The sequence below is a fragment of the Carcharodon carcharias genome, chromosome 30 (assembly GCF_017639515.1).
Source record: "Carcharodon carcharias isolate sCarCar2 chromosome 30, sCarCar2.pri, whole genome shotgun sequence".
Classification (NCBI taxonomy): Eukaryota; Metazoa; Chordata; class Chondrichthyes; order Lamniformes; family Lamnidae; genus Carcharodon; species Carcharodon carcharias.
The window spans coordinates 31,547,562-31,565,488 of NC_054496.1; the positions used below are offsets into that span (position 1 = coordinate 31,547,562).

A 17,927-nucleotide genomic window follows, 5' to 3' on the forward strand; every position below is an offset into this window, starting at 1 on the left:
GCATTGACGTCAGGCGAGCATCCCGAATGAGCAGTCACGCGATATTTCATTTGGAAGGCAGAGTCAGCAGTGCACCCGCCGACAATTAAAAGGCCTGTTAAGGCCATTAAAGGATCAACGAAACAAAAATTTTCGTTGGCTGTCTCACCTTACAATTGTCGGGCAGGAGAAAAGGCCAAGCGGCCTTTGCGCTTTTTAGGAAACCTCATCCATGTGTGGGATGAGATTTCCTAAAGCAAATAAAAATAAGATTAAAAATAAAATTTAATTGATAACTGCCCTTGCTCATGTGACAGGGTCACATGAGGGGACATGTTTTATAACATTTCTAATTTCTTTATTTTTTTAACTCTTCATCCCCGTGAGGCAGGTATGTGCCTCAGGGATATTCGCAAGCGCTTACTTGTGCGCATGCGCGAAGATCGCTCTCGCCCAGCTCGCACTCCCTCCGCCCGCACAGGCAGCACCGAGCGCTGTCACTCACGTTTCACACTGGGTGGGCCTTAATTGGCCGTCCAGCGTGAAATCACTTTCCAGCCTTGATCGCGGACAGTGGTCGGATTCCCGCCTGCCCTGTCTGACAAGGGCGAAATTCTGCCCGTGTAAAATTTTAGCATGGCCGGAACCTATCTCATCGACTGCCATTGTAAAGTACAGTCATCTTTCACGATTTCGCCAATTGCAAGGTTTCGCGGGAACGTTATCCCTACGAATGACAGGATTTTACTGTAAGCTTAGAAAAAGCACTTGCGATGCCCTGATGAATTCAGTCACATGGATATTTTGGGGTCGCAGAAGAACTGCAAAGGAGAACCTTTATGTGTGATGACAGAAATTATCACTGATCATGTTCTCTTATAAACATTTTCTTTATAAATAGCTTTTCAGCAAAAGAGATACTGGAAACTCCCCCAGCACAGTAGAATGCCGCCAACTAGTATTTTAACCAGATGTAGTACAGGAAATACTGCACGTCCCAGTGTAACAAGCTGACAGCCAAACATCAAAGAATGGGCGTCCCCCATCACAAGGAACATGCCTACACTGGAAAAGCAGCTGATGTACTTTGCAGTAGTAGGACAAAATGTGTGAAGATGTTACAATTTGAAGATAATGTGGCCAGTTAAAAGTGGAGGCAATGTTCAGCATGAGCTGTTAGCGAGAGCATGTGGCCCAGGCAGCAGCTTCTGCTCAACAGTATTGTACCGAAGATGATTCACCATCAGTGAGACACTCTGAGAAATTGCAAAGTAAGTTATTGTTTTGTATATTTGTAGGCAGTAGCAGTCCATACGCCTCCCGATTCCAGGGTTCTCTATGCAGTACTGGGTCTGAAACCCAAATTCTGATTTTTGTTATTTGTCATTAAACAGTCTGATCCACAACTGGAACTTTTAAAAAATCTGGAATTGAAAAGCTATTCTCAGTAATGGTCACCATGAAACTATGATCGATTGCTGTAAAAACCCATCTGGCTCTCTAATGTCCTTTGGGGAAGGATAGCTGCCATCCTTACCTGGTCTGGCCTACATGTGACTCCAGAACCACAGCAATGTGGTTGACTCTTAACTGCCCCCTGAAATGGCCTAGCAAGCCTCTCACTTCACAGGCGATTAGGGATGGGCAACAAATGCTGGATTTGCCAACGACACCCACATCCCAGGAAAGATTTTTTTTTTTTAAACGGCAAAAAGGCAGAGAGGGAAAGATACAGCTGGTGTGACAGGTCAAGAATATGTAACAAATAAAGTTGGGCAGGGAAGAGGATGCGGCCTGACCCGGCCCGCACTGGGTCTATGATACCACTGTTTGTGGCAAAATCTCCTCTGCTAGGTCAGCAAACTGGATCAAATCTGGGCACCTTAAAATGAACAATCAAATCAGCCTTGAGCTTATTGAATGGGGGGCAGGCTCGAGGGGTCGAGTGGCCTACGCCTGCTCCTAATTTATTTGTTCGTATGTAGTCAGTTTGTAAACGAACTTACATTGCAATTTAGGAATTACTAGAAGGATGAGAAAAGTTCATCGTCTTAGTCACATGATACAGTTAGAGGGCATTTTTGCCCAATAATGGCACTGAACCTCTATCAGTTAGACTGCAAAAGACCCAGGCAAAAGAAAAGCCAATTTGGCAATTTGGGAAGCTTTTGGAACTTTATGCTCAAAGTTATGTGTTCCTCTTAAGCACGCTATCCTTATAACATGCCATGTCTGAAATTGTATCCCAAAATGTGAACTTTCTGGAGAAAAAATTCTGCCTAACTTTCAGATGCATCAAACAATACTTGCCTCTCCGTCGCCTCCCTCTGGAAACAATTTTATAGAATCTCTATTCACTCATCGAAACATTCTTACCACAGATTCATGTTGAATTTAATCCCATTTCAAGCAAGGCAAACGCCGCATTTGTCTTAAAATACGTTCAAAGTGGAGGGTACAGTATCTGTAAACGGTTTATTTTTTCACTTAATAGAACCCCTCAAAAGCTCCTGAATATTGTGTTAAAATGCCCTTGGAGAATTTATTAGGGAATGAAGGGAGAGAAGGGTAAGTCATTAAATGAAGTTTATGATGCTTCCAGTTCAGTTTTGAATTGTTTTATTCGCTGTAGAGCAAAAGGACCGTACATACATAAAGCCGAAACTGAGACAGGTGTGCAACCAGGTCCCTGAAGCGAACCTGCCTTGAGATTGGAGAGGGTCAACCAGGATCCGAACTCTCAGCTGGTGATGCAAGTGCCACAGGAAGATCAGCATTCCTCCAGCTTCAGTTCTGAGGCCCTTACAAATGACAGCAGGAAATTGGAAAGTTATTTTAAGTATTGTGGGTACCCCGTGACGATCACTCGGAATATGGATGTTCCCCTTGGAATATCAGCAATTATCTGGAAAAGTGTAAGTTCGCTGTTTATAATTAAAAGAGGAATAGCAAACCCAGAAGACCTGTCTTCGATTACAATCAGCCCCAACCCAACATTACTTCTCATATTGAGGAAGATTTATTACATGTAGGAATGTTTCCTTTAGTGGGAGAATCACTGTTTAAAAATAAGGGGTCGCCCATTTAAGACAGAGATGAGGAGAAATTTTTCCTCTCTCAGGGCGTTGTGAGTCTTTAGACCTCTCTTCCTAAAAAACAGTAGAAGCAGAACGTTTGAATAGTTTTCAGGCAGGGGTAGGTAGGTTTTTGAGAAGCAAGGGGGTGAAAGATTATCGAGGGTAGGCAGGGATGTGGAGTTGAAGTTGCAATCGGATCAGCCATGAGCTTATTGAATTGGGGGGCAGGCTTGAGGGGTGGAGTGGTCTACTCCTGCTCCTAATTTGTTTGTTCGTATGCAGTCGGTTTGTAAACGAACTTACATTGCAATTTAGGAATTACTAGAAGAATGAGAAAAGTTCATCGTCTTAGTCACATGATACAGTTAGAGGGCATTTTTGCTCAACAATGGCACTGAATCTCTGCAAAAGATCCAGGTATAAGGTGAGAGAAAAGCCAGTTTGGCGATTTGGGAAGCTTTTGGAACTTTATGCCCAAAGTCATATGTTCCTCTTAAGCATGCTATCCTTAGAACATGCCACGTCTCAAATTGTATCCCAATATGTTAACTTTCTGGGGAAAAATAAATTCTACCCAACTTTCAGATGCATTAAACAATATTTACTTCTTCCATCGTCTCCCTGAGGAAGCCGTTCTATAGAATCCCTATTCACTCACTAAAACATTCTTACCACAGATTCATGTTAAATTTAATCCCATTTCAAGCATAGCAATAAGACAGACAAGAAAAGACCAGTTAGCCCAGTTGTGTTGCAACTCAGCTGTGTAATTCCCAATAGCCCCTACCCACCAGCAGCCTTGTCGTCTCCCAGCAGAGGCAAATCATCTGGGCCCATTTCAGCAACAAGATATTCTGAGTAACTTCTCTCCTAATGCTAGACAGCGGTCAAAAACAAGTGACCAGAGATAACGGTGACTGATTTATAGGATGTACATCATGCAAAATCCTACCAAACATTTGGACCCAGAGAGATCAATGTCCTTCAGGAAGACACCCAATTTCCTTAGCAGTGGCTCCGCACTCACTGTACTGAGTGAAAATAGACTGCAGAGGCCTGTACTCCACCAACCTCCCTTCATGTGTTTCAACTTCGGACATCATTTGCCAGGTTAGTGCCCTCCAGGGCTCCATGTATTCGATTTGTGTTCTGTGAGTAACATTTGTTGCACTTAACATTCTTTGGGGGCATTTCCTAGACACTTTTGGCCTTTTAGGATTGAGATGAGGAAGAATTTCTTCACTCAAAGGGTACTGAATCTTTGGAATTCTCTGCCCTGGAGGGCGGTGGAAGTTCAATTGTTAGCATGTGCGGGACAGAAATCGACAGATTTCTGGAATATTACCACTGTAATATTTGGAACCTTCCAGACCTGTGACACTGCTTCAGTATACAGGAATAAAAGAGGAGAATGTTGTTTTCCATAAGACCATAAGACATAGGAGCAGAAATTAGGCTATTTGGCCCATTGAGTCTGCTCCGCCATTCAATCATGGCTGATAAGTTTCTCAACCCCATTCTCCCGCCCTCTCCCCATAACCTTTGATCCCCTTACCATTCAAGAACCTATCTATCTCGGTCTTAAATACACTCAATGACTTGGCCTCCACAGCTTTCTGTGGCAATCAATTCCATAGATTCATCACTCTCTGGCTAAAGAAGTTTCTCCTCATCTCTATTCTAAAAGGTCTTCCCTTTACTCTGAGGCTGTGCCCTCGGGTCCTAGTCTCTCCTACTAATGGAAACATCTTCCCCAAGTCCACTCCATCCAGGCCTTTCAGTATTCTGTAAGTTTCAATCAGATCCCCCCCTCATCCTTCTAAACTCCATCGAGTATAGACCCAGAGTCCTCAAACGTTCCACATATGTTAACCCTTTCATTCCTGAGATCATTCTCATGAACCTCCTCTGGACCCTCTCCAGGGCCAGAACATCCTTCCTGAGATACAGGGCCCAAAATTGCTCACAATATTCTAAATGTGGTCTGACCAGAGCCTTATAAAGCCTCAGCAGCATATCCCTGCTTTTATATTCTAGTCGTCTTGAAATAAATGCCAACATTGCATTTGCCTTCCTAAGTACCGACTCAACCTGCGAGTTAACCTTAAGAGAATCCTGGACTAGGACTCCCAAGTCCCTTTGCACTCCAACAATCCACAGATTTTCCCTTATCTATCCTGCTAGTAAAATGCGCTCCAACAAGTTTGTCAAATGTGATTTTTCTTTCATAAATCCATGTTGACTCTGCCCAATTTCACCATTATTTTATGTGCCCAGTTATCACATCCTTTAGAACAGATTCTAGTGTTTTCCTTTCTTAAATAGTGGGGTTACATTTGCTACTTTCCAATCTGCAGGCACTGTTGCAGAATCTATAGAATCAAGCCATGATGATCAGAGAACAAAATAGTTTTAAAATTATCTGTAAACAGGCTATGAGGTTTTGAAGAAATTTCCAACCGTGCACCTGAGAAATGTCTAAGGAGCTCCCCTCGGGCAGGAATGAATTGAGTAAGTATCAGGAGCCCAAGAACCAACAACCACGCTTTCTTCATCTTCAGTGGAATTTCTCAGAGTCAGGCAGAGATGACTGGAGTATAAAAGTTTCGAAAGCGAATGCAGAGAGTTTTCTGCCTTTGTAACCACACAGAGAGAGTGAATCAGCTCTCTGAAATTATTCTGGGTTAACATGCTCCTCTTCTGTGTGACAGTGAATCAGTTGCCAACTTGATTCAGCTAATATTGCTCCATCAACTGGTGGAATTTAAATTCAATGAATAAATCTGGAATTTAAAACTAGTCTTGGTCATGGTGACCATGAAACTATCATTGATTGTTATAAAAACCCTTCTGGTTCACTAATGCCCTTTAGGGAAGGAAATCTGCCATCCCTACCTGGTCTGGCCTACACATGACTCCCGATCCACAGCAATAACCTCTGAAATGGCCAAGCACACATTGCAGTTCAAGGGCAATTAGGGATGGGTAACAAAAGCTGGCCTTGCCAGCAATGCCCACATCCCATGAATGAATAAGTAGTTTTGCTTTATTCTTCCTGCAACCTAACTGATCTAGGTCCAGTTTATTCCATCCATGACACCATGTACTGTTTTAATATCATCCATGGCAGTATGTAATCAATTTATGCCTCTTTTGGCACCACAGTGCACACTCTTTAGAATGGTTTAATGGGTCTCTACCCCATCTGGATCGACAAGCTTGTTCATAGCACCATGTGCTTTCTATAACACCATGCCCATTGTACACAGCATCCTTTGCCACATATACTAGGATTATATCTTCCCCTGATATGATGTTCTGGTGGCTGTATCCTATTCAAAATATTGTGTTTATGTTCCTCATGAAACAATTTACTTGGCGCACACCCTCTTTTGCGGCATGTACTGGGTTTCAGATATGTTGCAAAACGTTGCAGGTGAACTAATTACTTCTATTGTTAATCCAACGTATTGTTTCAGGGCAAAGTTCTCTGCCGCTACTTTGAGAAAGAACAGATCAATTTTGCTGGGAAGAAGGTGATTGAATTGGGGTCCGGAACTGGATTGGTGGGGATTCTTGCCGTCCTGTTGGGTGAGTGAAAGAGAGATAGCACTCTCTAGGTGTGAGGAGGGTAAACCAACTACAATGTGGTAACACCACTATGCATGGTGACAAACACCTGGACTGAGTATGGCAGAAAAAAGAGACATGCTGTCAAAGCTTTTTGTTTTGGAGTCATCAGGGCAGATTTGCAAGAATAGCAGAACAATAATTTATAATGCAGGAGAAGAGAGTGCTGATTGGTAGGCACTCTTCCCTCAAGCAGTTTAAATTGTTGTTCCCTTTACAACTGGTATTCTTGCGATTCTGTCCTGATGAGTGCAAGAGGAAAAACTTTGACAACACTTCTTTTTTCAGCAATAGTCATGTTTTGTACTACATAACGACTCTTTGTGTTCCTGGACTGACTGATCTTGGGCACGATTAAACCCCCATGGACTCCATATATCATCTTTACAACAAAATGTGATAATATCCTCCCGGACAACATGTTTTGATTTTGTATCCTACCTTGAAACACATTTTGGATTTATACATTCAAAATAGTTACTAGGTTTCCACAGTTGGCGGCAGCTCTGTTGCAGAAATTTTGTGAAAAGTTTTGTGTGAAATAATTCACTTGTTGTCCACTCTTTCAACCTGAACTCTTTTTAAGGTCCTGAACATTGACAATTCTTCACTCCTAGTGATGATCTTAACAGCATAAACATTCATTGTTTCAGAGAAATGATTTCAAGTATAGTACACTGCCTTCAGATAATAAGCATAATTCCTCAAAGTCAGTGCAGCTTATCAAGATTCATCCCGTGCACGTGGGACTTTGGGCCCAGTCCCACTTTCCATCTGGGAGCAAGACCTCTCATTAAGATGTTCACTAACTTGAGGAAATCCAATTAAAATGATATATATTAATACATTTCACCTTTGGCTGTTGAACAGAGAATTCATTACTGTATAAACATGGCCTGGGCACATTCAGAACAACCTGAATATTTCAACTTTAATCATAGATTCCAATATATGAATTAGGAGCAGGTGTGGGCCATATGGCCCTTCAAGCCTGCTCTGCCATTCAATAAGGTCATGGTTGATCTGATTGTGGCCTCAATGCCACATTCTGCCTACCTCCATTAAGATTTGACTTCCTTGTTTTATCTTCTTCCGCCGTCTTCGTCTCTGTGCTCACTTCTTTGGGCAGGAGTCCTCTCCCCGTTCAAGGGATCCTTTTACCCACCTCCAATATTCTCCCTCCACCTGGACCTCTCCCTCTGGATTCTTACCTTCTCTTGATCTTTTCATTGAGAACTGTTGGCATGACATTACTCGTCTCAATTTCTTTGCTTCTCTCACCCATTCTAATCTGTCTCTCTCTGAACTTACTGCACTCCGTTCTCTCAGATCCAACCCCAACATTGTCATCAAACCCGCTGACAAGGGTGGTGCTGTTGTTGTCTGGCGCACTGACCTCTACCTCGTGGAGGCTGAGTGTCAACTCACAGACACTTGCTCCTACCTCTCCCTGGACCATGACCCCACCACTGAACATCAAGCCATTGTTTCCAGGACTGTCACTGACCTCATCTCCTCTGGAGATCTTCCTCCCACAGCTTCCAACCTGATAGTCGCCCAACCTCGGACAGCCCGCTTCTACCTCCTACCCAAAATCCACAAACAGAACTGTCCCAGTAGATTGATCGTGTCAGCCTGCTCCTGCCCCACAGAACTCATTTCTCGTTATATTGATTCCCTTCTCTCTCCCCTTGTCCAGTCCCTTCCCACCTACATCCATGATTCCTCTGACACCTTACATCACAACAACAATTTCCAGTTCCCTGGCCCCAACCGCTTCCTCTTCACCTTGGACGTCCAATCCCTCTACACCTCCATCTCCCACCAGGATGGTCTGAGGGCCCTTAGCTTCTTCCTCGAACAAAGGCCCGAACAATCCCCATCCACCACTACTCTCCTCCGTCTGGCTGAACTTGTTCTCACACTGAACAATTTCTCCTCTAACTCCTCTCACTTCCTCCAAATAAAAGGTGTGGCTATGGGTACCCGCATGGGCCCCAGCTATGCCTGCTTCTTTATGGGGTATGTGGAACATTCCTTGTTCCAGTCCTACTCCGGCACCCTTCCACAACTTTTTCTCCGGTACATCGATGATTACTTCAGTGCTGCTTCATGCTCTCGTCGGGACTTGGAAAAATTTATTAATTTTGCATCCAATCTCCACCCCTCCATCATTTTCACATAGTCCATCTCTGACACTTCCCTTCCCTTCCTTGACCTCGCTGTCTCAATCTCTGGTGATAGACTGTCCACCAATATCCATTACAAGCCTACCGACTCCCACAGCTACCTCGACTACAGCTTCTCACACCCCGCTTCCTGTAAGGACTCCATCCCATTCTCTCAGTTCCTTCACCTCCGTCGCCTCTGTTCTGAAGATGCTACCTTCAAAAACAGCTTCTCTGACATGTCCACCTTGTTCCTTAACCGAGGTTTTCAACCCACGGTCGTTGACAGGGCCCTCAACCGTGTCCGGCCCATTTCCCGCGCATCCGCCCTCAAGCCTTCTCCTCCCTCCCAGAAACATGATAGGGTCCCCCTTGTCCTCTCTTATCACCCCACCAGCCTCCGCATTCAAAGGATCATCCTCCGCCATTTCCACCAACTCCAGCATGTTGCCACCACCAAACACATCTTCCTTTCACCCCCCCGGCGGCATTCCGTAGGGATTGTTCCCTCCGGGACACCCTGGTCCACTCCTCCATCACTCCCTACTCCTCAACCCCCACCTATGGCACCTCCCCATGCAAACGTAAAAGATGCAACACCTGCCCCTTCACTTCCTCTCTCCTCACCGTCCAAGGGCCCAAACTCTCCTTTCAAGCGAAGCAGCCTTTCACTTGCATTTCCCCCAACTTAGTCTACTGCATTCGTTGCTCCCAATGCGGTCTCCTCTACATTGGAGAGACCAAACGCAAACTGTGGTCTGTCCGCAAGAAAGACCCAAACCTCCCTGTCGCTTGCTATTTTAACACTCCACCCTGCTCTCTTGCCCACATGTCTGTCCTTGGCTTGCTGCATTGTTCCAGTGAAGCCCAACGCAAACTGGAGGAACAGCAACTCATTTTCCGACTAGGCACATTACAGCCTTCCGGACTGAATATTGAATTCAACAACTTTAGATCTTGAACTCCCTCCTCCATCCCCACCTTCCCTCTCCCTTTTGTTTTTTCCGATAACTTATATAGATTTTTCTTTTCCCACCTATTTCCATTATTTTAAATCTATACCTTTTATGCCCGGTTAGTCTTATTCCACCCCACCCTCACTAGAGCTGTACCTTTTGTGTCCTGTCATCCTTTCTTAATTAGCACATTTGTTTAGATAATATCACCACCTTCAACAACTCTTTGTTCTTTTGTCTGTGACATCTTTTGATTATCTGCTCCTATCACTGCTTGCTTGTCCCTACAACCACATACTTCTCTCCCCCCATCCCCCCCCACCTTAAACCAGCTTATATTTCACCCCTCTCCTAATTTCACTCAGTTCTGTTGAAGAGTCATGAGGACTCGAAACGTCAACTTTTTTCTTCTCCACCGATGCTGCCAGACCTGCTGAGTTTTTCCAGGTAATTTTGTTTTTGTTAAGAATTTATCTACCTCTGCCTTAAAAATATTCACTGACTATGCCTCCATTACTCTCTGGGGAAGAGAATTCCTAAGATTCACAACCCTCAGAGAAAAAAAATCTTCTCATCTCCATCTTAAACAGGAGATCCTTTATTTTTAAATGGGGTGCCCTAGTCCTAGTCTCGCCCGAAGGGGAAACATCCTTTCAGCATCTGCCCTGTCAGTTCCCCTTAGGATCTTATACATTTCAATAAGATCACCTCTCATTCTTCTAAACTCCAATGGATACGGCCCAGCCTGTCTAACCTTTCCTTGTAAGATAGCACCCCTATCCCAGTCAATTGAATCTTCTCTGAACTTCCCCCAATGCATTTATATAATTTCTTAAATAAGGAGACCAAAGCTGTACATAGTACTCCAGATGTGGTCTCACCAACGTATTGCACAACTGTAGCAAAATATCCCTACTTTTATATTCCATTCCACTTGCAATAAATGACAACAGGGAGCAGTGTGAAGCAGACCAGGAGCAGTGTAAAGCAGACCTGGAGCAGTGTGAAGCAGACCGGGAGCAGTGTGAAGCAGACCAGGAGCAGTGTAAAGCAGACCAGGAGCACTGTGAAGCAGACCAGGAGCAGTGTGAAGGAGACTGGGAGCAGTGTGAAGCAGTCCAGGAGCAATGTGAAGGAGACTGGGAGCAGTGTGAAGCAGGTCAGGAGCAGTGTGAAGCAGACTGGGAGCAGTGTAAAGCAGGTCAGGAGCATTGTGAAGCAGGTCAGGAGTAGTGTGAAGCAGACTGGGAGCGGTGCGAATCACACCTGTAGCGGTTCCCCTTCCCTCAGAGATCCTCCTCGCACTCAAGTTCGCGACACCACATTCACAAGTGTAAGCAGACCAGGAGCAGTTTGAAGCAAGCCAGGAACAGTGTAAGGCACACTGGGAGAAGTGTGAAGCAGACTGGGAGCAGTGTGAAACAGTCCGGGAGCGGTGTGAAGCAGACCGGGAGCGGTGTGAAACAGAACAGGAGCAGTATGAAGCAGACCGGGAGCGGTGTGAAGCAGGTCAGGCACACGTAAAGGAGATTCGGAGCAGTGTGAAGCAGACTGGCAGCAGTGTAAAGCAGTTGGGAATGGATGGGTCTGTAAACAATGGGTTTGAGCCACAGGAGAGAAAAGAAATCGTGGTGATGTCACAGGAAAATGAGTCACACAGGTGAGTGCACCAGCAAGCTTTCAATTTAATCTAAATTAATTAACTCAAAAGGATGATTTGATCAATTAATTAGAATAAAAGACAAAAACAATAGGAAATTTAATAGTTTGTCATATCATTAAAATCAGTACTCAATTAATCAATTCAAATATACTGGTAAAGTTAAAATTATTTAATAGATGATAAAATCAAAGGAGCCTTAATTTTTCAGTTAGTTAAATTCTAAGTCCTCCTTTTTGATAGTGTGTATGAAGTAAAACACTTCTGTTATCCTCCCTATCAAATAAAGTGACCTCAGGATAGGAGAGTCAGCTGGTTGCTGACTAGCTGGTGAGTTTTTATTTACCTAAGTCGCCATCATCCCAATGCTACGCCGAGTGACCAAGGTCTTCCAAACTTTACAGTCATAGCAAAGTGGAAGATCTTGTTGTTGGAATTCTGGTTAAGTCAGTCCTTAATGATGTCTAGCTGCTTCCTTCACTATTGGTGCCTTGCTCTTTTTCCATTAATATTTCTGGTGGTGATTAGGCACTCCAACCTTTCAGCACTAACAGTATGTCTGAAGAACTCCATTTTTCTTCTTTTGATATTATTTAAGATGTCTCTCATTCTTCCAGCTTCATTCAGTACTTCTTTCTTAGTTCTTTTCACCAATCATTTTATTCTTAGGATCCCTCTTAAACACAGCATTTTGAAGCTGCTGATTTTCCTTCATCCTCTTTCCCATGCTCCAAGCTTCACATTTAACTAAGTAGTAAAATTAATAGTCTAATAAATAAAGGCTTGGCAGGACTACTCGGTCCCGTGGAGTGTGCATCCTGTTCCATGTGGGAACTCCAGGGTGCTTTTCATGCCCTGGACAACCACATGTGCAGGAGCTCAAGCTCTGGGTTTCAGCGCTTAAGAAGCAGCTGCAGTCACTATGGCAAACCTGCAAGGGCAAGGATTTCATGGATAACATGTTTATAGTTGTAGCCACAATGCAGCTTAAGGGTACTTAGGCAGAAGAAGAAAGGGCAACTGCCAGCTCATCAAGCAGCACCAGTCCCATGGTGCAGGAGTCCCATTTGTACATCACACTCCTCAACCAGTATTCTATTCTGAGTATTGGTGAGAATGATGCTTCCTCTGGGATGTGCAGTCAGAGCACAGACAATGGCACCACAGCTGGTTCAACTGTACATGGGTGGCAGGAGGAAGTGTAGAAAAGAAATAAGAACGAGTGATTCAAGGGTTAGCACAAACCAAATGTGTTCCTGTGGCCACAGGCTTAAATCCAGAATGGTATATTGCCTCTCTACGGTCACAATCAAATATGTCACTGACAGTCTGCAGAGCACTCTGAGGGGGAAGCAGTCATGGCCCTTATTGATAACAATGGCATAGGTAGGAAGAAGAAAGATGCCCTGCAGGCAGAGTTTATGGAGCTTGGAAAGAAACTATCAGGCAGTACCCCAAAGTATTAATTTCCAAATTAGTCCCAACATCACGTGCAAGTGAGTATAGAAATAGGAAGCTAGAGAAAATGAATGCATGGCTGGAAAGATGGCGCAGGAGGGACAGCTTTAGATTCCTTGGCCATTGGGACTAGATCTGAGGGAGATAGGACCTGTGCAGGCAAGAAGGGTTTGCAGCTGAACAGGTCAAAATCCTTGCGGGGTGATTCGCTAGTGTTATTGTGGAGAGTTTAAACGAACCTGGCAGGGCTGTGGGAATCAGGAGGTAATATTACAAAGGAAAATCTAAGTTGTGAACACTTGCTTTTCACGCAGGAGGATGGAAAATAGTGGGGCTCTCCAGAGGTCAGTGTTGGCACCCCTGCTGTTCTTGATATATATTACTGACTTAAACTTGGGATGTTCACAATGATTTGGGGTCTGTACAGCGTGGAGAGGGAGAAACTGTTCCCATTGGCAAAATATTCGAGAACCAATGAACACCATTTGAAGGTGATTGGCAAATAAGGCAATGATATCATGAGTAAAAACCTTTCAGACAGTGAATGGTTAGCATCTGGAATGCACTGCATGGATGGAATTTTATGGCAGCGGGATTTTGTGTTCCTGCGGAAGTTAATAGAGTTTGGAATGGCTCGCCACATTTTACAACAGCCCTGTTCCCGCCGCAATGAGACTGTAAAGTTTGGCCCATGAGTGTGGTGGAGACTGATTCAATCGAGGACTGAAAAACAGAATTAGATAATTATCTGAAGGCAAAATATTCACAGGACAATAGGGATAAGGCAGGGGAGTGGAATTGGTTGAGTTGTTCTTGTAGAGAACCAGTATGGACATGATGGGCTGAATGGCTTCCTTCTGTGCCGTAACAATTCTACGGGCAGAATTTTGCCCTCATTGGGCGGGCGCAGTGGGTGGGCCCCAGGAGCGGTCGCGAAGCCAACCATCACCCCCAATTTCACACTGGCTGGCCAATTAACAACCAGCATGAAACACGTGCTTCAGCACGCAGCACTGCCAGGGTGGGGGCGGGAGGAGCACGAGTGCTGAAGTTTGTGCATGCACGCAAATGTGCTCAATGAAAGCTCCCTGAGGCACAGAACTGAAGATTTTGAACTGCAAAAATAAAGATATTAAAAATAATGAAAACATGTCCCCTCAAGTGACAGTCACATGAGCCGGGACATGGTAAATATGAGTTTTAAAAGTTTTTTTTAAAACACTGGTGGAAAGCTCATTTCCACCCCCCACCCCTGTGGATGAGGTTTTGGCAAAAATGCAAAGGCTGCTTGACCATATCGACCGCCCGCCAACCTAAAGGTTGGACAGGCAACGAAAAATATGAAACATTTCATTCGTTAAGGGCCTTAATAGGCTGCTTATTTGTCAGCGGGTACGCTGCCATCTCTCGCACACGCCCGCCAAGCGAAATATCGCGAGTGCATGATGAGGTCGGGGTACTCGCCAGACGTCATCGCGCACTATTTTACTCTCATTTGGGTTGGATGTGTGTCTGCCTGAAGAGAGAAAAATTCTGCCCTATGATTCTATCATTCTGTACTACCTAGTTGCCTTTTCGATAGAAACTGTGACTTCATTCTCCATCTCTTCTACTGTCTGCTCACCCATCTTAACTGTCACTCTTGCTCTCCAACCAACTCTACTGGTGTTTCTTTCAATTTCTTCTTTCTATTTTTCCTTTCCTGTTGCCAATCACTGATCACCCCTTTGTTCTAAAATTTCTTTCCACCATACTGCAATATCTTAGCAAGAGCCTTCTTCACTGATGCAGTGAGAACAAAGGGTACTGCAGGATAGAAGGTTCTGTCCACCTCATTGAAACACCATAGCTCATCGCATGACAATGACGAAAGAGCTGAAGGAAACAATGTTGACAGTTTGACATCTCAACATGTTTCTCCTTCATTTACATGCAACAACATACATCGCTAGCATTGTTATCCTAAGCCAGATGTGTTCACAATATCCAACAAGCAGAGAAAATTCAGGGAAAGCTCAGCAGATAGGCAGCATTTCTGGGGAGATAAATAAAGACTTTAATTCATTAACATTTTATCAGAACTGATAAACGTTAGAAATGTAACAGGCAAAGGGCGAAAGAGAGTAATTAACAAGGGGATGTATAAGATCATAAGAAATAGAATGGCAGTAGATCATTTGGCTCCTTGATCCTGCTCAGCCATTTACCAAGATCATGTCTGATCTGATTGTGGACACTTTCCTGCCTGTCTCCCATATCCCTTTATGCCCCTGTTGATCAAAAATCTGTCTAACGCAGCCTTGGATATATTCAATGACCCAGCCTCCACTGCTTGCTGGGCAGGGGAATTCCAAAGACTGATGACCCTCTGAGAGAAGAGATTTCATCTTTTATCTGTCATAAATGGGAGGCCCTTTATTTTAACTGTGCCCCACTAGTTTTAAATTTGCCCATAAGGGGAAACATCTTCTAAGCATCTAGCCAATCAAGCGCTCCCAAAATTTTATGTCTTATTAAGTTCACCTCCCTTTCTTCTAAACTACAATGAGTATAGGCCCAACTGTTCAACCTTTCCTAAAAAAAACCCTTCATCCCAGGAATCAGCCTAGTGAACTTTTGCTGAATTGCTTCCAATGCAAGTATATCCCTCTTTATGTAAGGAGACCAAAACTGTACACAGCACTTTCGGGGCGGTCTCACCAAAGCCCTGTACACTTGCAACAACACTTCCCTACTGATATTCCCTTTGCAATGAACACCAACATTCAATTTGCCTTCCTGATTACTTGCTGTACCTGCATGCTAACCTTTTTGTGCTTCATTCACAAGGACGCCCATGTCCCACTGTACCACAGAATCCTGCAGCCTCTCTCTATTTAAATAACATTACCATTGGGCATGACAGGCTAGACTATCTTTCTTCTCCGTTGTTTATGAGGATGGCTGAGCTCTGTATATGGCATGGTGCCTCTCAATGTTTACAATTCACGTCGATCTGTTTTGTCTTTCACTAGGTTCCTGCTTGATTTTCATATGCCCCTGATTCAGTCCAAGGATACTCTTGTTCACTGCTCACTGAACCAGGCTTGGTCCCACTGCTTAACAATCTTGGAGGACCTAGAGTTATGCCAGGCCCATTGTTGACAGGATTGTTGTGGAATAATAATTGTGCTGCTGCTTATGCCTTACACTCCCTCATGAATGTCTGGCTTTGAGTAGTTAAATCTGTTATTCACCTATCCTATCCATCGTGGTGATAACTCGATGCGCCATGGAAAGTGTCCTCTCAGTGACCATAGTTATGATCATGTGTGTATGATTGGTGAACTTTTGAGACCGTTTGCCCAAATTATACACCACTCTCCAGTTGATAACGAGCAGGATAATGCAGGGTCAACAGGGTATGGTGTGCATTTTGTGTCCTAATTTCATGCTAGGTGGCAGCTGAATTTTCCATGCTGTTGTATTCTTGTTTACCTTTCAAGGTGCTTGGAAGGAGAGTTGAGAATCGACCATATTCAATGAGAATCGAACGACACATGGGACAGTCTGGTTGAGGTCAGCAGGTTTCCCTCCTGAAGGATTTTAGTGAATCCACTGAGTTTTGATGAAAATCAGTTAGCTTCCTGTTCACTTTAGTGTAGTACTTGATTTTGTGTGGCAGCTCAAAGGGATAATAGTGAGCCCGCCAGTAGAAATAAAAATCAGGAGACTACTACTAGTGTCACACTATCGCAGGAAGTTAAGATCTACCTCTTTTACTGGTACCAGCTTTCAAATTCCACAGTTTTGAACTGGATTCAATTTCGCAAATTGCTATGGCAAGACCTAAACTCATCTTCCTGAATTTTTAGGAACATGGGGACAAAGGACTTAGGAGCAGCAGTGGGCCATTCAGCCCTTTGAACTTGCTCTGCCATTCAATTAGATCATGGTTGAATTCCACAGACTAACGACCCTCTGTGAGAAAAAAATTCTCCTCATCTGCATTTTAAACAGTAGACCTTTTATTCTTAAACTGTGTACCCTGGTTCTAGTCGGTCCCACAAGTGGAAACGTCCCTGTGGAATCAATCAATCAAATCCTCTCAGGATCTTATATATTTCAATAAGATTACCTCTCATTCTTCTAAACAATTATATCAAGAGTTCTTGAATACTGGTCAATAAACACTACCAAAATGAGTTAGGTGATCTATCATTCTGCTTGGTACCTCAGTGCTACAACACTGCAAAAGTGTATCCGTCGCTGTGTTAATCTGATTTGCTCAGGATTTTCATTGTCCACAATTATCATTTGGAAAGATGTCATAAAAAACCAGAAAATGGGAATAAGTTATCACTCTTTAACATTCCTTTGGCAGGTGGTGATGTAACATTGACGGACCAGCCGAATGCTCTGAATCAAATAGAGTACAACATCGCCAAAAACATCCCCAGGAACATTATCCAGCGCGCAAAAGTGTCTGCTCTAATGTGGGGTAAAGACCATAGTCAGTTCCCCACAGACTATGACTTCATTCTTGGTTCAGATATCATCTACAAGCCATTGGAGTTCCATTTGCTGATAAGTACCTTACTACACCTGAGCAACCAGAGTACTGTAATTTACCTCTGTTCCAAGATGCGTGAATACATGGGAGCCATTGATTTTTATGAGAAGCTTCTTCCACAGTATTTTGATTCCAAAATTGTTCATAGTGTCCCAGATGAACAAATCAATTTATACAAAATTACCAAGAAAGAAATGGGAGTGTTGTAGAGAATGAATTGAAAGCTGTTAAAAGTGACGTCAAGGGAATATGCAAGGTAGAAACGAGCATAACACTCCAGAGTTGGATGGCTGAATGGTGCAGGAATGCTGAACAGAATGAAATTTTTATTTTGCTCTACTCCTAGATCTAACTTTAACCCCAGCTCTGATGCACCGTCCCTGTCCACATTAGTATCATTGTAATCTGAAAGTGTAACTGGATAATGAGGAACCCTGGTACAAAGTC

The 17,927-nt window shown here is 43.7% G+C and overlaps 1 protein-coding gene across 1 annotated transcript; it reads left to right on the forward strand.

The window, feature by feature from the left end:
- Window positions 1-2,743: 2,743 nt before the first annotated feature.
- On the forward strand, window positions 2,744-17,689 carry LOC121271231 (EEF1A lysine methyltransferase 3-like). Its single transcript, XM_041177059.1, has 3 exons — window positions 2,744-2,894; window positions 6,536-6,647; window positions 17,292-17,689. Exons 1-3 carry the CDS (start codon window positions 2,853-2,855, stop codon window positions 17,687-17,689), a joined length of 552 nt encoding a protein of 183 aa, XP_041032993.1. The 5' UTR covers window positions 2,744-2,852.
- Window positions 17,690-17,927: the final 238 nt, after the last annotated feature.